At 39.5% G+C, this 23,740-nt stretch overlaps 1 protein-coding gene across 1 annotated transcript in view; it reads left to right on the top strand.

Moving 5' to 3' along the window:
• The first annotated feature begins 1,832 nt into the window (after positions 1–1,832).
• LOC139718016 (uncharacterized) overlaps positions 1,833–23,740 on the top strand; it is a 91,746-nt gene continuing 69,838 nt past the window's right edge. The window contains exons 1-2 of the mRNA XM_071629507.1: positions 1,833–2,359; positions 23,413–23,576. Of these exons, the coding sequence (XP_071485608.1) occupies positions 2,145–2,359; positions 23,413–23,576 (379 nt within the window). The 5' untranslated portion in view covers positions 1,833–2,144. The remainder of the gene's footprint in view (positions 2,360–23,412; positions 23,577–23,740) is intronic.

Raw genomic sequence — 23,740 nt, forward strand, 5'->3', positions numbered from 1 at the left:
CGAAACTTATAACCTCCCTCAACAGCATTTGAAACCCTTCGGATGGAACATTCGGTACATACTATGTTTCCTCCCCTCTAGTCATCATCTATAGTACCCCGTTTTTTAATGATCATTTCTGCTGATATTGATTCTCTATACCTTTATTCACATTGTGCGTATATTAATGTTATCAATAATATTACAATGTTGAGATGGGGAAAAATGAAATGTACTTGAACTGGAAGAAAAATCCATAATTTTGCTAGAGGTTCGACTCTGGTAGTACACATGATTTATATTTTTCTTTTCATCCTGGTCAAACAAAAATGTGACTTTTTTTTTTTGTTTATCTTTTTGCAGCATAATTATGACCAGTGTACCGCGTGCAATAGAATTGATTTTACAAATCTATTTTTTTAGTATATACCGCAGTAGCACTTTACACGTGCCATTGGTGAATAGGGAATATAGGCCCCCGTGGTATATGCCACGAATATAGTAGGCCTATCATATTCATGGTATAGGACACTATATTGAATATCACAGTATAGGCCCTATAATAATGGTACATTTTTTTTCTCTATCGGCACTTGTCTTAACAGAGTGCCTATATAGTGTTATGTTTTGTCACTTACTGCTATGAAGACCAATCAGCAGACAAGATTTAATTATTGAAGGGTATTACACAAAATATTTTCCCTGAGAGTTGCTGGTTAAAAATTATAGGCAGAGGCGACGCCAAAATAGTAGGGACCTACTTTTCACCTCGTGGCTTTTCTGTCAGTGAACAGTATATAGGCCTACAATCATACCACTACGCAGAGTAGGCCTAAATGTATTTTTCAAAAAGTGGTCCGAGATGATTGCTTACAATATTGCTTTGTGACATAATTTCATAGATAGTGTGGTACTTTTTGGATAATATCATAAAAATAGTGATTCCATTTCAAGAAGCCACGTTTTTACAAGACTTTAGTGTGTGTGTGTGTGTGTGGGGGGGGGGTCAGTTTACATTTCTGGTGCCGCTTCCGGGTTTCATCAGCTAGCAGGAAAAAAACAGAAAACATAAACACAAGAAGAAGAAAAGCCCCTCAGCGCAACTTCTGCTGCCACTTCCGGGTTTCTTCAGCTGAGAAGAAAGAACTACAAACAGACAAACACAGAGAGAGAGGGAGAGAGAGAGAGAGGGAGAGAAAGACAAGGCCTCATCCGTGCTCCCACTTCAAGGTTTCATCGGATCGTTATTTACTGATTATTTCGGGGTGAAAAAAAAAAAAGAGGGGGGGGGGGGGGGCAGACAGGTCAGCATTTGTTAATACTAGTAGGCCGGCGCCCTGTGGTTGAAAATATATTTTATCACGTAAAGCTCTTCCAAACAATCACTTCTAACAGTTAGATATATATTTTTCTAGATGCTCTACCGACGAATTACTGATATTATTGATAACATGATTACCAAAGAGTTGGATCTTTGTTGATTACTTCTCTGTGTTGCTGTATGATATTAGTTGCGTTTCCGTTTTGATGCCGTAAAGGGATCTTTGAGAGAAACGCGAATAAAGAAAACCTCGATCCAAAAGGAGGAAACTGCACTGTAGAATGCCTATATATTTTATTTTTACTACTAGTACTTGACTGTTGATGTAGTACAGTGTTCATTTTTTCTGAAGTTACGAGATGTGCGTCCTCGGGCGGTGATGCGCCGGTGCGGGAACCGGCCCGTACCGCTTCCCCGAGCGCACGCATGGTGACCATGAACGGGAATTAGCGTGTGATGTGTAACGCACGATTTTATGTACACACTCTAGTACACACACATAATACGCAGACTTCACGTATGCATACACATCCAACCCTCGGATGCACGCCGCTCGCACTACTTCATACGCGATTTTGCGATGCTCTCTCGCCGGGGCAGCGTGTGGTGGAAATCTACCGAGCGCAATCGACAGCGCTTACTGTATCTGGCGTGAGCGCTTACTAGTATCATCAACTCACCGGTACCGTGCGTGTTCATGTATCGGGTCAGTAACGACCTGTCATCTTTTGACAAAAAATCGAGCTAGATTCATAGCAAAACATACACAAATTGTATGGCAGGCGACGGTGGGAGCATCATGAGGCCCTCCAAGATCATTTGACAGAGCTGAGGGTGGGTGAAAATGGCCCTAATCACCAGTAAATCAAGGGTAAAGCTGAAATATTCGGCTGGGAAGAGGCAAGAGGATGCGAAGAAATCGCGCGAAGAGGAATTGGACGATGTGTGTGTAGTGGGTTATGCCTGCAAGTTGTTCCGCGATGATGCCCGGGCAAGGGAAATTGACCGAGGTGGTCATCTTATCCCATGGATGGGTGACAAAACACTTATGATTGACAGGTAAGTAATTTTGAAGTGGTCACCTAATTTTTTTTTTTTAAATAGCAATTTTATAATTCCCGATGTATCGCTCAACATCAGACTGCAATAATCGGAATGGCAAAGAACTAAACCTAGTGTGAATGTCGTGAAGTTAGGGCCTCGGGCCGGGCCTAGCCTAATTAAAATGTTTTTGATATGTTCAACTTCTGTTTAGTGTAGAATCTAAATTTTATATGTTATAGCTAGGTACCTAATATACAGTGTATATCTGATGTTACAGTAGGCCCCACTCACAAGCTGTGCTTCTTGGGGACTATGTTTGGCTTGGTTTTCAATAGATTGAATTGAATTGAAAAAAGTAAGAATGCAATTAAATTTACGTTACTAAATACTGTCGTACTGACACTAATGTTTGTGTACCATGTAGTAGGCCTATAATAGGCCTACGTTAGAACGTTTCAGCAGATGGGACACAGTCACATTAGGCCTATTGCAGTTTTAAAATTATACAACGTTACACACAGCAACAGTAAAATAATAAGTTCAATGTTCATCTCTCTTCTACAGTGTAGCTGTAATCCTCGTCAATTTGTACCATTACAATTTACGCCTGTTGTAACTTGTAGTATAGAACTAGTAGGTCTAGAAGAACTTGACTTTCATCATGACATGAGACTGCTGAAGTTCTATTTTGTTTTCGAGAAGTTGCAATTGCTTAGACCTCTATATCAGTCCGGGAAACCCGCTCATGAGGACCGCCCCCGCGTACGAGGATGGTCCCTCCTCATGAGGACCTCCCCCCGCCTCATGAGGCCTCATGAGGCCCCCCATTCACTTCTTATTCATCTCACATCTGACGTATAAATTGTCGCAACTTTGCACGGTGATTTTTTGTTACACACACATGTCCACTATCCATGATGAAAAGAAGAAAAAATCCTGTCTGTTTTTTTTTTTTTTAATCGAGTTTGAATCACCCGATGCAGAGCGCCCATCAAAACACGGGCGCCAGCGCGTTCGCACAATGCAAGACTGCCGCACCTAGCGGCCTGATCCGACTAAATATTTTCGATGCTTTTTTCTGCGGCTCTCACCTCTCCGCGCACGAATCAGCCTCGTGAAGCTGAAGTCTGACATCTTTTTACACAAATTCGTAACGAGAAAAATTAAATCAGTACTAACCTGATCTTGTCCATATATTCCAAATTACTATTCCACACTGATAGAGTAGGTGGGTAGCTGACATACTCCAGTTTGTTAGCAAAATAATCACTTTGTAGGTATGACGAGTTCACTTTCTTCTTCAATTCCGCCAACGATTCCGCCGCCCGCTTACCGTTTGGGCGCTTTCTCTGGAATCATCCCGCGACGCGACGTACGTCGCATCACATCACGCATCCAGCACATACCAGTCTGGTACTTAGTATGTGCTGAATGCGTGATGTGATGCGACGTACGTCGCGTCGCGGGATGATTCCAGAAAAAGCGCCCAAACGGCGGAATTGTGGGCGGAATTGACGAAGAAAGTGAACTCGTCATACCTACAAAGTGATTATTTTGCTAACAAACTGGAGTATGTCATCTACCCACCTACTCTATCAGTGTGGAATAGTAATTTGGAATATATGGACAAGATCAGGTTAGTACTGATTTAATTTTTCTCGTTACGAATTTGTGTAAAAAGATGTCAGACTTCAGCTTCACGAGGCTGATTCGTGCGCGGAGAGGTGAGAGCCGCAGAAAAAAGCATCGAAAATATTTAGTCGGATCAGGCCGCTAGGTGCGGCAGTCTTGCATTGTGCGAATGCGCTGGCGCCCGTGTTTTGATGGGCGCTCTGCATCGGGTGATTAAAACTCGATTTAAAAAAAAAAAAAACAGACAGGATTTTTTCTTCTTTTCATCATGGATAGTGAACATGTGTGTGTAACAAAAAATCACCGTGCAAAGTTGCGACAATTTATACGTCAGATGTGAGATGAATAAGAAGTGAATGGGGGGCCTCATGAGGCGTTCCCCGGGGGGCCTCATGAGGCGGGGGGAGGTCCTCATGAGGAGGGACCATCCTCGTACGCGGGGGCGGTCCTCATGAGCGGGTTTCCCGGACTGATATGACTCTATGAGAACCTCAAGACTCATATACAGTCAAACCTGCCATAGCGGCCACCTCTCTATAGCGGCCACCTGTCTATAGCGGCCACTGAAAAATCCCCCCGAGAGAAAAGCCATGTTAAAGACCCTGTGTATAGCGGCCACCTGTCTAACGCGGTCAGCGGCCACAAATTTTGTTTCCCGCGGTAGATTTTAACCTGTCTATAGCGGCCAAAAACCCGATGGAGCCGTAGCCGAGCTGATAATTCAGGGTGTTTTTCTGCTTTTTAGCCGTGCCAGTCATTTCTGGGCAACATTCAGTGATCGCCACCGTTGCATTCATCACTTATTCAGTCACAATAATGCACTAATTCATGACTGTGCACATGCTGCATCTAGTGTACTGTGCAACAATTTCATAAACACCGGCATTGTTCTATGCATGATACACACGTGTGCATATGTACACACATAAATGTACATGTATATACAACGATGATACATGTACATGTAGGCAATGCACACAAAGTTGGATTACCTGCCTATAGCGGCCACCTGTCTATAACGGCCACTTTTTCCGTATCCCTTAGGTGGCCGCTATAGACAGGTTTGACTGTAGCATGTCGTGTGCATTCACACACAAAATTAGTACACAGCACCATTACTACAGTCCAGGCTTCCCAGTGGACAGTACCACACAGCACCACATGCACGTGCACATGATGCTTTTCCACAGTGTAGCTAGTACCTACTGTTGGCACGTGGAAGGGGTCTAGAGAATATTGTAATTTAATACTCAGACTGCCAATCAGATCAGGGCAAACCTCTAAAGTAGAAATATGACTGAGTAGAATATTCTAGTAATGTGTTGACTGTTATAACACTGTTAGTGTTAACTACAAATGTAGTACAATAGGCTTAGTGTTGTGTGAAATCTGTAAGTGTAAAAGTGGAAATTTTCGCGGTGTTGATATTTATGCGCATTTCGCGCAACCCGAAACTAGCGCAAAAATAAAGGCACACGAATATTTTTACTTGCCATGTGCTCCAGTAGCTGATGTCTTGTACTCTTAATTCCGCGGAATTAAAAACACGCAAAACTCTTCTTGGCAGAACACGAAAAATCAGTCTCGCAAAAATATCAACTTTTACAGTAGTCTTTGGGCAATCCAGGAGGCAGTGGTTAATGATTTAGGGGCCACATGCAATTTTGACCTCAATTTTTTTTTCATTACTCCAGTTGATAGTTCGGTGTACAGAGTCACATGTAAACGACCCCCTCACATGCTTAATATTCCGTACGATGTCATTAGGATGCAACTTTGGCCATAATTATGAAATTATTGCAATAAACGTTGCTGAGTGCATGTAGAAATTATGAATGCCAGTTTGAGATTTGCTTGCTATAGGTCAATTCCATTGTGACTTATGGGACAAAGTGACAATTTTCGGCAATTTCAAACCAGTATTTTGAGAAAATAGTTGCATCAAATGCATTTTTCTCAGTTCATGGTTAGATCTATCATATCACAGTTTATGAAAACACCATACTTAGTTGAAAAGTATCATTGCATTACATACAGCAATGAAAAATTGCTGTCGTGACTTATGGGACATCTGAGGACCACCGTTTTTCACATGGGAAAGTAAGTTCTGAAATATTCTTAAACACAGAGACTCTGGAAAGATATTTTCTTTCCTGAATGTAGCAAAGGGTTGGTGCTTACCCTGAGCCAAGTGGTATGAATATCTACTCATTGGTACAGTAGTAGGATAGGGAAAACCAGTGTGACTGATGGGACACAAAAACGTGACTTATGGGACGCTATCAACTACCACATTTTGAGATTGAGAGAATAATATTTACTGATGCCGGAACAAGTTCTAGAACATCATAAAACCAATCTATGACCAAAGAACATTCAGAAAATAAGCCATCTGAGAATTACACAAGCTGTATTATGGTCATAATAGTGTATCAGAAATGATACATAAATTCTGCAAAAATTGGCAATTTTCATGAAAAATGAAGGTTTTTCGGACATAACTCCTCTCCACGTTCACCGATGTTCACAAATGAGGTATCAAAATATCCGTTGTGAAAGGCTGCTTTGAGTAAACAATACCAGATCATCTAATTAAGCTTCATTAATCATCTATACTCAATAGTTTGATTTTCAGAAAATGCAACCTTTCGGTGGAATTGACCTATACTCATCGTTCTGCTGAAATTAGCCAGCAAAAGACATGAACTGTCACTGCACTGCCGGGGTATGCTTGCTTCTGTAACGTTTATTGGACTAGGCCCCATTTATGCCAGAAAATGGACTTGCGATACTGTAATTGTATCTTCACATCGAATGCAAGTATTGTCCAAAATTTTGTGTTTGATGAGAATCAAATGCAAAGATGCATTTGACTTGATTCTTCAAAGTTGCGTTTGATATTTACGTACAAAAGTTGAGTATGATTCGCGGGACGTGTGTTTGATTTTTCGAGCTCTCACTGCTGGGCTCAAGAGCATTGTGTTAGATGCCAGCTTTCTATCACAGTATCAGAGTGGCTGGCTAATTTCAGCAGATAATGTGCGTACGCAAGGCGTACGTGTACGTACATGTATTTGTATCGGCGAGTACGAGCGAGTAGCAAATAGGTGTACACACAATGTGTGATTTTTGTAGGTAACAGGCAATATTTATGGCAATGATTTCGATAATGATTGCCGAATTTAGATCGCAGTGTTGAAAAGCAGAAACATGTCAGAAGACATTTCTGTAACCTAAAATATAATTGAGTATAATTTTCAGGTCAAAACAGTGTGTGGTCCCTAAACCCTTGGATTGCCCCTCAACCAAGTTCAATGATTGGTATTTAAGTACTAGAGGTGCTACTGAGTTAATCTACTCTAGCTATACCACAGCCACAGAGCACAGTAATATATCTACAACATGACAACAAAGTTTTCAAAGAGGAACAACAATTTAGATTTATTGTAGATTTGTGTGACATGTATGCAAAATAGAATCGTGGCATACATGTATGAAATCTGGTTTAGGAATATTGGGCTTCCATGAGAATGAATTCAGTACTGTACTCATTCCAATCGTATGGAGCCTTCTAGCGATGCATGAACAGTCCAATATTGTTTTTTTAGGAGACCTTTTGTTTGTTGTTTAGGAGCTTCTTCAGCAAAGTTTTGGGGTTGTCAGTATTCTCTTTGTGATTTTTGTGTATCACCAAGACCTGTGCAAAAGTACACACACACACACACACACATGCACACACACACACACACACACACACACACACACACACAAAACAACAACAACAACAACAACACTGATGGAAAGTCACTACAAACTGATATTGGTACTTGCCGGTATGCTGTCTTTTATCAGCAATTCTTGTAGCAGTGTCTCCAATTTCTAGAATGATGTGTTGTGTGTTGTGGTATAACAGATAGTGTAGAACCTTGATTTTGAAATTTACGTGTAACATCCATGATGGGTAAATGATACAATACATAAATTCATGATAGGATGGCAATATGAATTAGGTATAAAGATGCATTATAGCCTTACTACAAGATTTTAGAAAACCTCTAAAAACTTGTAGTGAGCTTTGCAAGAATATGTAAGAGTATTAGGCAATTTCAGACACATTGCTTGTGTTTGGTACCTAACATTCATTTTTGGCTCACAAACGGCACTGTTTCACTTCCAAAGAAATGCATTGTGGATTACTGCAACAAATTGAATGAGTAGCAAAAATGCATTGAGGGACCAGAGGGAGCTTTGCCTAATATGTAGAAGAGATGCACGTGTTCAGAGTGCTGCATTGAGCTGCTTGGTTTTCAGCTGCTGTGTGAGTAACTCTTTTGGGCTGGGGGGTGACCTCGAGCTGACCCAGGAACAGCCATGATTACCCCCCTCCAAACAGGGGTCCAACTGTTGTGAACTTGAAGCGTTTGAAAGGAGACACTCTGTAATGCAGTGTGAAAATATGTGGACCATGTCAACCATCTTCCTTACTTTCTCTGATTGTTCTGTATCAGGTCTGATATTGGCCTTCAGAATTAAAGAAAGCGAAAGATTTATTTAAACACCTTGAAAGAAAACCAGCCTCTTGTAAACTCTCACACCCAGTGAAACTTCAATTTCTCATCTCTTTGTCCATTGTCTGCAATGGATCGCCTCACATTATCTCCTGATGTATTACAGTATTATATGTATGATAGAAACTGACTGCATAGTTATGTGAAACCATGATATATGTACAACCTGTACATTGTATGTACCGGTTTTATTGTTGCCATAACTACACTGTACATCACTTTCTAACCTTGAGAGTGTTTTCTAGCTTACAATGGACACTGTGAAAAATAACTCTCATTGTTGACCTTCCAGTACATAACATTTTTTATGCCTCCGCCACGAAGTGGTGCCGGAGGCATTATGTTTTCGGGTTGTCCGTCCGTCCGTCCATCCGTCCGTCCTTCCGTCCGTCCGTCCGTCCTTCCGGACGACAAGCCTGACGGAATAAAGGCCATCTATTGTGCTCTATTGTTCTCCTAGCCACACAAGCATACTCTCGTTAGCACGTCCGTCCGTCCGTCCATCGTAGCGTCCGTCCGTCCTTCCGTCCATCCGTCCGTCTTTCCGTCCGTCCGTAATGAATTTTGTGGACAAGGTAACTATCAAAAGCTGTTGAGGTATCCTAATGAAACTTGGCATGTATGTGTATTAGGGGGTGAAGTTGTGCCTATCAACTTTTGGGTGCACGTGCTTAAGGTCAAAGGTCAAAAGGTCAAGGTCAAATACATAAAATGTCACTATTTCCACCATATCTATGCAATGCCTGAAGATATTTTTTTGAAACTTAGTGTATACATGTATTACCCAACTTAGATTCTCTGGTGAAAGTTTGGGTCATGAGGTCAAAGGTCAAAAGGTTGAGTAAAAGTATTAAAACTTCTTTTTTTTTTCTCTGTAAATTGGAAAATTGTTCAAGGTATCTTCATGGAACATAGTATATACATGTACTGACTGGCAGTGATTGTCTAGAGAATGTAGGGTTCATGGGGTCAAAGGTCAGGGGTCAAAGGTCAAGTACAACACTTCAAAATTTTACTATTTCCCTCATGTTCATGCAATGCCAGCAGGATTAGTATTCTTTTTTTTTACACTTGGTGTATGCATGTGTAACCTAATAGAAATTCTCTAGAGAGTTTTTTTTCTTTTTCTTTTTTTATTGCCTCAAAGGTCAAAAGGTCAAAGATCAAGTGAAAGTGCTGAACTAACTTTTTCCTCCATATCTCGGAAGTGGCTCAATTTATCGTGAAACTTACTGCATATCTATGCATGTTCTACCTGAAAGTGAGTATCTTATGAATTTTAGGGTCAAAGGCCAGATGAACATGGTAACAAATACTATTCAGTACAGAAATTGCACTTTTTCTCCATACCGGTACCATGAAAATTACTCATTGCATTAAATGTATGAATGGGTCAAAGTCAAGTTAAAGTCCTTAAATCCCCAAATACGTGTACATGCTCTCCTATTCATCCAATTAAACCAAGGTCAAGGAAGGTGAACATTCAACACATTTGTGACAAACTTGTCATTTCAATATTTTGCCAGTTTTGTGAAAATGTAATCACACATTGTCCACATGAACTATCTAGACCTATTAGGAGAATCATGCATTATGGCGGAGGCATACCAGTCGCCATAGCGACATTTCTAGTTGTGTTTTGTTTTTTAGTAAAATGAGAGGATGATGGATTTTTGTGTGTGTGAGTTTCTTGCTGACACAGCATGCAGTTGGACTTCTAAACGAAGAGATAGCAAAGAATAGCTTCCAACGTGTATGTCAAGTATGGAACCTCAAGTTTTACTGTATTATGGAAAGTGACATCTACAATAGGTACGATGTACTGTATCTCATCTGTAACCATGGACCTACTACATACAGTAGGTCTATGCTGTAGCAGAGTAAGAATTAGTTTCCTCTATTCTTGAGACCTAAAGATGCAGCTAATAATTTAACATACTGTTGAAACAAACAAAAGCAAGCAAACACACTACACACTCACACACACACACACACTCACACACACACACACACACACACACACACACACACACACACACACACACACACACACACACACACACAACAAAACAAAAAACAACAGAAAAAAACAAAACAGCCTTTTCTGTTATGTGATTAAAAGCAATGTGTAAACTAGCCTAACCAATGCAAAGGGGCCAGCAGGAAATTGCAGCTTTTTACTGAAATGATTTTGTACAATTCAAAGAACACTGTCAGCCAACAGTGTAAACTACCCGTGAGATCACTGTCTATTGTTTACAAAGGAATTTATCTAATGCGATGTACAATGACACATTACACATGTGCATGTAATGCTCAGTAATTTTCCATAATGCATCCCACGAGCTGATACACTCATTTGCAGGCGCTGTAGAGATGATTAGTGTGTACATTTGGGGCAGAATGTGGTTGATGAATAGCCCTAGATTGTAGAATAACTTATGTGAAAGATTGGGATTTATGGAGAGGGTTAAGTATAGAGTCATTCAAACTAAGTGTATAAGAAAATGTTATAAGGTCAAGGATACACATGTACTTTTACAATAGTTATGTTCAGACGACAAGCCCTAACCTCGAGAATAGGAAACCTCGAAAGCTCTTGCCTCCTAACTTCGACGTGCGTCCACATGACGAATCTTAACCTCGAGGTTAAATTCCTGCCCCTTTCAGTGCGTTGATTTTTGTGTCCACACGGTGCAACTACGAGTGTTAACCCCCCTGCGGCCCGTGGTTAGAGCGCTAACCATAAGATTTCTTTTGGCTCTTAACATCGAGCTAACCTCGAGGTTAGCTAACTACGAGTGCGTCTTCATCGTCCCTAACTACAAGCTTAACCTTGAGGTTAAGGCTTGTCGTCTAAACGTAACTAATATATGTAGGTGTTATGACAGAAGCCATCAATATCACTGGCTGGCATTGTACACTGCTTGCTTTTATGGGACAATTTGGTAGATTTGTATTCAAATAAGATAATAGCATATTAATAACAGTTTGTGTAAGAGGAGACATATTCAAAAGAAGTCACAACTAATTCATATTTAATAATCAATTCATGTTTGTGATGTGCTACCCACAAGCATATGACCTTTTAGAATGGCAGAAGAAGTCCCTGAAAATGAAATGAGATTATTTTCTGAGGTTTAAATGGTCTTTCAGATTGTCATGAAAAGAAATGCATTCTTCTTTTCCCTAAGAGTCATGGATATCTGTTATCTTGTGTGTTTGTCTGGTATGGAATTAGGCATTAGGAATTTAGTCAAAGGAAAGGTGTAGATTAAATTGAGTACTCAGTACATATCTGCTCATCAGGTTGCAAAACTGTTATTAAAGGTCATCAATTTCCACTCATATTTCATGTCTCATTTCTCTCTGTGTATGTGTTTGTGTGTGGGTAATTCCATGAAGTTGGGGCAGTGTCCATGTAGCATCGTGATATTTGAAAAATACATTTCAGCATAACTCAATATTAATTATGCTATACATTTATTGTTTGTAAGCTTTGTATTTGCATCGAGGCCACACATTTTCCTGGAAATTTTGTGCTATTCAGAATCAATTTTGATGAAGTTATTAAACAATATGTAACGGTGTCCTGTAGCATCGTGACGTGTCCATGTAGCATCGTGATATTTTAAAATTTGGTCCTAAGAGACAAATTATGGCAATTAGCTTGACCAAAATTTGATGCAATATGCATATTTACTAGATTAGTCAGATAGCTAAATATCTCAAATTTCCTGCACACAGTTTTAATATTAAAAGAAAATTACAAAATGTATCACGATGCTACGCGGTGTCCTTTTTTGTGACATTTGGTGGACACCGCGTAGCATAGTGACACATTGTGTAATTTTCTTGTAAAAGTAAAACTGTGGAAAGGAGAGTTAAGATATTTAGCTACGCTGTATCTGACTAATCTAGTAATTATGCATATTATATCAAATTTTGGTCAAGCTAATTGCATTAATTTGACTTTTAGGACCAGATTTTAACTATCACGATGCTACATGGACACGTCACGATGCTACAGGACACCGTTACATTTTTAAAAAATAACTTCATCAAAATTGAGTCTGAATGGCACAAAATTTCCAGGAAAATGTATGGTCTCAATACAAATGTAAAGCCTATAAACAATATATGTATAGCATAATTAGTATTGAGTTATGCTAAAATGTCACACTTTGTGCCCCAACTTCACGGAATTACCTGTGTACATTGTAGATTATGTGTGTATACTACACATGTACACATACAGTTGATTAATTGCGCATGGAAGTTGCAAGGGAACATAATGAATAGGACTACAGTACGTAGGTTGAGCAGGTTCATGTATTTTTTGTAACTACAAAGTAAATATCTCCACGCTTTTTGTTTTATCTTTGTGTGTGTGTGTGTGTGTGTGTGTGTGTGTGTGTGTGTGTGTGTGTGAATATCGAAATACCAGGGCTCCCACACTAACTCTTTTTTTCTCTCTTCAAATATGCCCTTCAGGCAAGTAAAATTATCACCTTTCATACTTTTACTTGCCCGAAACTAAATATACACACCGGTAAACCTTAAAGGACCGTCCACCTTCATATACATAAGGATTGAGAGAATGCAGCAATATTAGTAGAACAGATCAGTGAAAGTTTGAGGAAAATTGGACAATCCGTTCAAAAGTTACGAATATTTTAAGTATCTGCGCAGTCACTGCTGGAAGAGAAGACTACTACAAGTGTACAGTGTATGATGTCACATGCGTACAACTACATAAGGAAAATAAAAAGAGAATTTCACAAAACTTTACTTTTTAAATAAAGTGCACATTTCCTCGACTTGCTACTGACGTATGTTAAGGGTAATATCATTCCCCCTGTCTTCTGAAAGAGAGAAGTCGAGTTTTCTTTTGTTATGCGAGAAAAATGGAAATATGTTGAATTTTCTTTATTCTTTCTTTATATCGTTGTACTCATGTGACATCACAAGCTATAGTAGTCTTTTCATCCAGCCGTGACTGAGCAGAAACTTCAAAAATTCATAGCTTTTTAACAGATTGTCCGATTTTCCTCAAACTTTCACTGATGTGTTCTGCTAATATTGCTGCATTCACTCAACCCACATGTCTATGAAGGTGAACTTGTCCTTTAAAGATAGTATGCTTTACCAAGGCCTTTACATCTACACTTTGTATGTGTGACTTTATGGATCGACACATTGCACCTCTGTGACACATAACTACAGCAGTGAATTACACAGTGTACGCACATGTGAGCTGCAGCATGTAGTGAGTTACTCCCAGCAGAACTTGTGAATTTCGCCCCTTGGGTGTCTGCAGTGGGTTGATGAGGAAACCATTGGACCTGGATCCCCTGCATTAGGCGTGTCTTCATCAGCCCGAAGTTCAAACTAGCGGGACATTTTGCGGTCTTAGAAAATAGCCCGATACAGCGAATATGCGTCTTCATCAGCTCGAACAGCCTGCTTCGGGAAATTAGTCCGAAAATTGACGCATGCGCACTTCGCAATATTACTCTGCCTGGCTCGCGGTTCGAAAGTGGATTTCCCCGCTCAAAATCTCCTGTATCACCGTATGTACGATTCTACAACCAGGGAGGTGAGCAGTACAGCAAATTCTCTCCAAAGGGATATTAATAACGCTGCTCTTTCTTCCGTCCAGTGAGGCATCTTATATGAAATTAACGAATTGCAATGTTTAAACAAATCCAAAATGCACACAATCTGCGAGAATCTTCAGCTAAGGTAGAGTGGACCAGAAGAAGAAGTTTACAAAAGAATAGCTAGCATGCACGGCACTGAGTTTTAATAGGGAGGTGAGAGAAATCACCTCCCTGGTTTTAAAGATGACAACAACAGTAGGCCTATAGTACACACATGTGATCCTTGAATACACCGTGCGTGTAATGTACTAGCTGCTTGTACATGCACTTTCCATTGCCAGCTGGCTAACCAGAAGCGTGGAGGGATCGAGAAAATTTCGGGCTGATGGAGACGCACCCAAGATAGCGCGCTATTTCACGAATTAGCGCTCTAGTTGACGAACTAGACCAAGATTTTGGGGGAAATTTTCCCGATCAAATAGCGCGCTATCTGCGTCTTCACTACACAGATAGCGCGCTATTTTGACATCGGACTAGTTTGGTAACCGCAAGATAGCGCGCTATTTTGAAACTTCGGGCTGATGAAGACACGCCTATTGCTTCCTCTTGAGCAGAAAGAACACACAAGTCCAGTCTTTTGATTTTAGCTTAATTTTGGCATTACTTTAAGGAGAATGAAACCCGAATACAGCGTGGTAGTACATTTATGGATTGAGTAAATGCAGAAATATCAGTAAAACACATCAGTGAAGTTTGTGGAAAATCAGACAGTCTGTTCAAAAGTTATGAATTTTAAAGTTTTAGTACAGCTGTCATTTGATAAGAAGACTGCAAGAATGTATGGTGTCACAGTTGGACAAGAAAATAGAGAAAATCATATAAAGAGAATTCCACATCAAAACAAAACAAATCATTTTTTATGAAAGTACAAATCACTTCCACTTGATACTGACGTGTTCATGGTAATGTTATCCCCCCTGCCTTCTGATAGGGGTATACTAATTGCTCTTTCATTGTGCTAGAAAAATGAAAATATGTTGAATTTTCTTTATATTTTTTAAATATCATTGTCCAACTATAATCAGAGATTGCTGTAGTCTTCTCATCCAGTGATGGCAGTACCGAAACTTCAAAAATTCAAAATATTTGAATGGATTGTCCAATTTTCCTTGAACTTCATCGTTTTATTCTACTGTTCCTGCATTCAATCAATCCACACATTCATTGTATATTGGGTTTCTTTGTTCTTAATGGTAAACATGGATAAAGTTTAATAGATACATGTACACTGTATTTTATCCACTCTTTCATCTTGGATCTGATTTATAATAACAGAATTTTGGAGCTCATCTCCTCTGACACTTGTAGATTTTCATTTTCTACCTACTGAATATGTGGCAATTTTCTTAGCCACTGCAATTAGTGGCCACACAGTGAAACTTTCATAATTATCTCCTCAGGGTATAGGCAATGTGTTTATGTGAAACTATTGAAGCCAGCTCCCCTTATCACTGCTCCCGCTGGAGCAGAAAAGAACAAGAATCCTATTGTTGGAATTGACTCTATAATATGACTAGGTTTTTAACATATTTGAAAGGATTGCAGGTTTGAAAAAAAAAATTATGAAAAAATAGGAATTTTAGAGGTGCTGAGTACTAATTTGTGTGTCAAAAGGTTGGCAGCAGTGCTCTGCTGTTCATTAGATTGTTATATTCTGTTTAAATTTCTTTTTTCCTGTTTGACTTCATTTGGATTGCCTTTGTCTTGCTGTTTAGATTGATAATCTCTTTAAAAGATGCATATAGCTCTTTGCAAGCAATGAGATCATTAACAATTTGAATGCTTTGATTTGTAAAAGGAAGGTTATTGCATTTGTCCCACATGTAAAGTCTGAATTGAACTTACATGTAGTAAACAGAGTAGTTAACAATTCTTGAGTAATTTTATTCAAATCCAGAAATTAACCTTGAAATTGATGACTTGTGTAAAATGTGATTAAAGCAAAAATTTGAATCTCCATACAGAGGAGTATTCTTATTTGAATCAGTATTATCTCTAGGGATGTACCTGGTCAACGATTGTTTTTTTATTTTTATTTTTTTATTTTTGAGTGTGGCCGGAATATACATGTAACTGTAAATGTGCACAAGGTGTACTACAACGTAGACGACCCTACACTGTAGTTGTTTCAATGCCCTCATCTCAGCCATTAATTAAAATGCAGCACCCTTCTAAATGAAGAAAGCTAGATTTCTAGATAAATCTCAACCCCAGTATATTACAGAAGATCAAGGAGTAGACAGACCATGTGAGGAGGCAAGTGGTGAGCTTTCCAACGCTGATTCTAAAGCAAGATATGACAGTCTATGAGGTTGTTCAACAAATGCGTGTGAGGTACAGGTGTAGTTCTTGTACTTCACGGCATTTGACCGCTCAAATTAATGGACCTCTTGCACCTGAGACCAACTGTTTTCCTCTAGTGCTGACTCACAGAATCAGTTTTATTTTATGTACCGTACCTGGTAATTTTCTGTTGTGTGCTGGAAAGTGTCTTGTGTTATGTACAGTGTATTTAGCTACTGCAGGGGCAGGCAAGACTGGGGCAGATCTCAGGCAAGATCATAGCTTGTTTCAAATAAAGAATATAAATGAATGAATGAAATACAAATGAATATGCAGGAAGATTAAAGATGTAATGTTTACAGTTGCAAAATAAAGTGGGCTATTGTCATCACAAACATCGGGATGCTATTTTTGTACTATTTACAAACTTGATAGAAGCGAGTTAACTGTTGGCGTTGCTGTAGTGCAATTCCAGAGTGATTCTATTCTTCCAGCATCTTTCCTAGTGTGCGTTGTATTTCATTTGTTGTTGTTTTTTTTTTCGTTTCAGCTCAGAAATATGTAAGAAATTCAAAAATTTGTGAAAGACAAATTCTGAAAATATCATATGACAAAGTAACTTGAACTCTGACCGATAATAGTGTCAATGGTCTATGTGTTGTACAGCTGTACACTGTGTTTTTCCATTCACACAATGCACATGTCTTCCTTTGAGAGATACAGAATGGGGAATATCCATAATGTTGCACAGTGAGAGAGGACATAACAGTGATTACAAGCATTACATTCTTGTGTCATTATATGAAAAGTAGTGACCTTGATTTCGATGTTTGTTTTTTTCAACTTCATTTCCCTCTTTTGTTGGTTGAAAGTGGTTTTTTACCTTTTTGTTTTGTTTTGTTTTGTTTTGTTTTGTTTTGTTTTTTTTTGGGGGGGGGGGGGAATATTTAGCAGTGGTTTTGTCACCCACACAGCAAATAAACTGTGTCTACTGAGTCGTTACCAAGGTCTTTTGGCGAGATGAACGTCAATTTCCATGGAAAATTACTGGTAGTCTGTCTGTCAGACTCGTCAATTATGTTGCTGGCAGGTTTACTGTTTCATGCATGATGCAAACTGTGCATGATCACAATTGTTGCACAACTTTATCCAGATTGCAAAGTCGATAGCAACCAACACATTGGTGAATGATAGTGTGCACAGTATGTGTACATACTCGTATGTAGACAGATGGAATTCCTCTTTGGTCTAAAAGCTATGATTTAAATGTCATTTTCTGAGGACAGTGACTTTTTGTGAGTGGAAATGATAGAAGGAACTAAATAGAAACAGGTATAATGTAAATAGAATTATAGAATGTCAAGTTGATGTATTAGGGACTGTAGGTCAAATGTCGATGTATTGTTAACATGCTTTTCAAAGTTGTGCTGAACTTTTATCAATTTTGATGTTTATATTGCTCTGCTCAAATAGAACAGCACAATGTCACTGTTATATTTCACTCTTTGATTTAAAAAAGAAATGCGAACATTAAAATTCTTGATTCTGTAAATACCACCAGAATATCTCCTGCTGGGTCATGAGAGCCATATGCTTTGTGCCATACCCTGTCAATCAGTTTACTTATGAGTTTTTCCTGAGTTCAAAAGTGAGTGCCCTGTGGGCCGATGTAGGTTTTAGGTGAATTGGCAGGTACCACTGCCACTGAGTGATCTATATTCGACGGTGATCTACATTGTATACTGTGCATGTTTGATCTGTGATATTGTATTATACGTGAGTGGCGATGTTGATGTCGCATGTGCACATGAATGCACTCATATGAGATGGGCGTGAAGGTGTTAAAGGTAAACAAGGCATGTGTGTGTATATGTGTGTGTGTGTGTGTATATTTGGGTGTGTGCTTATGTGTGTGTGTGTGTGTGCACACAAAACGAGAGTGGTAACAAGTCAGCAGTCATAATGACAAGCTCAAAGTCATAAGGTGTTCTTTTTTTTTTAGAGTCGGAAATATACATTTAAAGAAATAATTTCTAATGTGATCTCGTTGTTCTCAAATTTGATATTGCAATGATTAAGTTGTCTTTAATTGAAAAACAGATACAATGCACACATAATCCCCCTCCCCCCCCCAAAAAAAAAAAAAAAATTGTAATGAACAGTGATTCAAACATTACCTTCATGTGGCAGACCTTGAGATCCCATATTTTCTATCAGACTGTCCTGAGTATTTGTGTGTGTGTGTGTGTGTGTGTATGTGTTAACAAAAGTTACTTCTAATGTACTGTATGCGGTATGCTAATTCTTTGATTTTTAATGCTAATTTTTCATTTAGGCCTATGTGTGGAGGTACCTGGTAGGTGAGATACACGCTACATGTAGTAATAGTCAAGGGAATAGTATATAGGCCTATGTATGCTCTAGGCAATTGGAATGAAAAAGATGCAATGCTATTTTTAGAGTCAGTAAACAAAAGAAACTAGAAAAGAGGACTTGTTGGTTTATCAAAATTGTGAATAGTGTAAATTATTACGTTCAGACGACAAGCCTTAACCTCGAGGTTAGAGCTTGTAGCTAGAGCCTGTGAAGATGCACTCGTAGTTAGCTAACCTCGAGGTTAGCTCGATGTTAAGAGCCACAAGAAATCTTATGGTTAGCGCTCTAACCATGAGCCGCGGGGGGTCCCCACTCGTAGTTAAGCACCGTGTGGACACAAAAATCAACGCACTCAAAGGGGCAGGAATTTAACCATGAGGTTTTGTAACCTCGAGGTTAAGATTCGTTGTGTGGACACACGTCGAAGTTAGGGGGCAAGAGCTTAACCTCGAGGTTAGGGCTTGTCGTCTGAACATAACTACTACCATGGATGGAAGAGATAAGTTAATCAGGCTGGAAGAGAGGCCAAGTCTCTTCCTGACCAAGTCCACTTAACTGTATGGATTGTTTGTACACAGAGAGCAGACAGTAAATAACCTTCGACACAAGGTTATAGAAAGTGAAGAGCACCACTACTGGCCAGTGAGTTATTTTCCATCAGCTGGGTGCCTGCAACGGTTCACCGGCCGGCTGGCCGGCAATGTGGAGGTTCAGGTCGAGTGGCTCTGTGTCAAAGAACAGGTCCCTGTCTGGAACGTTAAGTGTGCCAGTTTCCTTTCATTTGTATAGAACAAGTTACAATCAGCCGTGCTTACAAGTGATTGTATGCTAATAAGTGACCTTTGATCCAATTCAGTTTCTGCTCAGCTGTGCGTCCCCTGGAGGCTATGTACATGTTTCAGTGCAGCTTTAAAGGGGAAGCGTCATTTCGGTTGTGCATTTGTCTTTCCTCCTTTAATCTGTGTTTATTATGGTCAGGATTACCGCGACCTTTCGCTTGCTCTCAAATACAGGTATGATGTTTTACCAAGTTTATTCTACCACCGGACAACCTGCCAATGAGGATCTTAGAAAGCAGAAGAAGTCAGAATGAAGAATGAAAAGAAAAGAAATGTCTTTTTCTTGCCTCTCACCATATTTATGCTCATGGCAGATTTAGGCCTACCATTTTCTGACAAGCAGAAAGGTATTCACACATATTCCCCCAGTCTACTATGCTTCTCTGTTCTTGTGCTTGTATGCGACCACAAGTTCGTCTCTCAGGTCTGTAATTACAGAATACACTTTAGATCCTATTACCAAAACTTGTGCAGTGACAGAGAAGCATGGCATATAGATATAGTGCATTGCTCACTGGTGTATTGGTTTGTAATCATATGTCCCCAAGTTGAATATTCATGCTGTGGCTGGATATGCCTATAAGACATAATTGCCATTGCCCTCCTTATTCTTCCATAACTACACACAATTTAATTGACTCTACATCTCGACCCAGGTAATAATTTTCCTGGTATCGCATTGCAATTTGCTATGTAGTATACCCAGATTGCTGCACAAATTATGTTTTATGCAGCAGTTTTCTTTCAAAGGAGCATACAACATATCATTACCTTTTGAAATAATTGTTATTCATCAGCTGAATATTGTAGATTTGAGTGGGAACATTGTTTCCTCTGACCAACTACCAACTATCCCATCTTTGTCCATATTTCAAGCTTTAGAAAGGTAATTTGCATTGTATGTGTGCAGCATGTGCTTGATTGATGACTCCGCCTCTATCATCATACAGTGTACAGACAGTGTACAAAATACATATTGAGGCTATAATTTACCCATCATACTATCTACTCAGGGCTATTTAATGATATGCTGTGCAGATATGCAGATTTGTTGTATGGAAGCACTTCCCAAATTTCTTGTCTTTTTCATTTTTTTTTTTTATTTCCAATTTCATCTTAAATATCTGTCAGGCAAGTGGCAGTGTGTAGCCAATTCAACACCAACACTGTGTCAAAAGTTTCTAGGGAAATGCTTCAAGTGTTAACAAACAGTGATTAGATGAGGGGACAAGTACTCACACACGAAGACACAATGATGGAAAGTGCATAGAGAGTTGATTCTCAAGGCCACTGTCACCATGGAGATGATTATGTGCATTGTATAAGTATATCCAGGCCGAAATATTAATGGTCTGTTTAGTTTTGAGCTGATTATATCTCTTACAGCATAAATGTTAGTGATTGCAAAATTGGCTGGTATTGTGTTTGATCTACTTGCCATTTTATTTTCTTAGTCCCTGCACTTTTGATTAAAAAAAAAAATACAATGAATTGCAGGTTGCTGTTTTCTTGTAGCCATGGAGATTATTGCCACTGGAGTTTTACTTCTTGCCTGTAACCTGAGAGATTGCTGTATAAAATGTCAAGGATCGATTGCACTGCAATATCTGACAGGCATCTAGCATTAGTTTGTTGCAGAGATTTTAATCAGTCTTGAAACTTGTCAATGTATGATGAGCAGATATACAATGGGTATTTGCCTTTCTTTTCACAGAAAAAAACCCCAAAGAAATGAGGATTTGAAATGAGGATTTTCATTTCAGTTGAGTGGCCATAGTAGAAAAGCTTATGTTCTGATTTAGAATAAAGTGATCATATGCCAATGCTTGTAAGTTCTGCGTTGTGATGTGCAGTAGACCAAGCACTTTTTGCTCAGGATGTGGTGGTTATTGGCTCCCAGAAGTGTTAAGAATAATAACACTGGTGATAAAAATGAATAAATCCTATATCTGTAAATCCTGTGTGTTTTTGGTGAAGAAGCCATCACATCTATGGCTACCATGCTGTAATCTAGAAGGAATGGTTTCTGTACTGGAATCTATGTTAGTGTGTCTTTCAGGATGAAGGGTTGTGTGTTTTGACCAGTGTAGCATGTGGTACAACGTCAAGACCCCTAAAAGTGTAGACTCACCCTGGAAAGTCACACTACTCATGACACAATAGTAGTAATGTGTTTGCGTGACTGAGAGAGTATGTTGTGCTGACAACTGATACTGCATTCATCATTTGTAGTTTAATCCTACCTGTAAGAGTTGCAAGGACCATTGATACCCCTTATTGTCCCCGCCGAACGAGTTCGAGCAGGGGACTATGAAACGGGCTCCGTACGTGTGTGTGTCCGTGTGTGTGTCCGTCCGTGTGTCCGTCCGTGTGTCCGTGTGTGATCAAAATCTTCAATTTGCTACTTCTCTGTCATTTATGAGCCAATTTTGATTCTGTTTGCTTTATATGATAGCACTATGTGGGAGCTTTGAAACTTCTACACAGAATTTCAGTTGTGACCTTTGAACTTGACCTTTGACCTATATTGTACATTTTGCTACAAAATGCTACTCCTTCGCCATTTCTAACCCGATTTCGATTCCGTTTGCTTTATGTGATGGCACTAGTTAAGGGCTTCAAAAGTTGTACAGAGATATTTGACCTTGGACTTCTTTGACCTTTGACCTTGATTTTTTAACCTTTATTGTACATTTTGCTACAAAATGCTACTCCTTCGCCATTTCTAACCCGATTTCGATTCCGTTTGCTTTATGTGATGGCACTAGGTGAGGGCTTCAAAACTTCTACACAGAATTTTGACCTTTGACTTCTTTGACCTTTGACCTTGATTTTTGACCTATATTGTACATTGGCTACAAAATGCTACTCCTTCACCATTTTTAACCCGATTTTGATTCTGTTTGCTTTATGTGATGGCACTAGGTAAGGGCTTCAAAACTTCTACACAGAATTTTGACCTTTGACTTCTTTTACCTTTGACCTTGATTTTTTACCTGTATTGTACATTTTGCTACAAAATGCTACTCCTTCGCCATTTCTAACCCGATTTCGATTCCGTTTGCTTTATGTGGTGGCACTAGGTGAGGGCTTCAAAACTTCTACACAGAATTGTGACCTTTGACTTCTTTGACCTTTGACCTTGGTTTTTGACCTTTATTGTGCAATGGCTACAAAATGCTACTCCTTCACCATTTCTAACCCGATTTCGATTCTGTTTGCTTTATGTGATGGCAGCAGGTGAGGGCTTCAAAACTTTCTACACAGAATTTTGACCTTTGACTTCTTTAACCTTTGACCTTGATTTTTGACCTATATTGTACATTGGCTACAAAATGCTGCTCCTTCGCCATTTCTAACCCGATTTCGATTCTGTTTGCTTTAGGCCTATGTGATGGCACTAGGTGAGGGCTTCAAAACTTCTACACAGAATTTTGACCTTTGACTTCTTTGACCTATGACCTTGATTTGTGACCTGTATTGTACATTTTGCTACAAAATGCTACTTCCGGCAGGGACATATATTACGCACCGCGTAATTTCTACTTTTCCTTGTTTATTACTGACATTGATGGAGACAAGGCTTGCTAGGGTCCCGCATTTCTGTGCTTTTCACAGAGGAGAATTAAATCTTTAAGAAATAAAAATTTATACATTTTTTTTTCTTTTCTTTTTCCCCTTTGCCCTCCTCTTTTTTCTGTCTCCAGATATGATGGAAGAGGACACCTCCACGACCTGTCGGAGTTTGACCGGGCCGGCTGGAATGAGGAGACTCATCTCTCAGCCGAGGCTGCCCGCATTGAGGCTATCTGTGACGAGGAACGCTACATGGCGCTGCACACAGACCTGCTGGAGGAACAGACCAGACAAGGTACCACTAGACTGGCAGACAGTTTGGCCACCCTCTGCCTTGGAGGGAGTAGCCCTCCTTGGTAGAGTAGCACACAGTGGGCGGGGAATAATTTCCCATTGCAACTCGCGTGGTTAGATATTACTGTAAAAGTTGTTATTTTTGCGTACAGATATTTTGGCGAT

This window comes from Diadema antillarum, unplaced genomic scaffold (genome assembly GCF_040938485.1).
Source record: "Diadema antillarum isolate AM-2024a unplaced genomic scaffold, OU_Dant_1.0 scf00000008, whole genome shotgun sequence".
In the NCBI taxonomy this organism is placed as follows: domain Eukaryota; kingdom Metazoa; phylum Echinodermata; class Echinoidea; order Diadematoida; family Diadematidae; genus Diadema; species Diadema antillarum.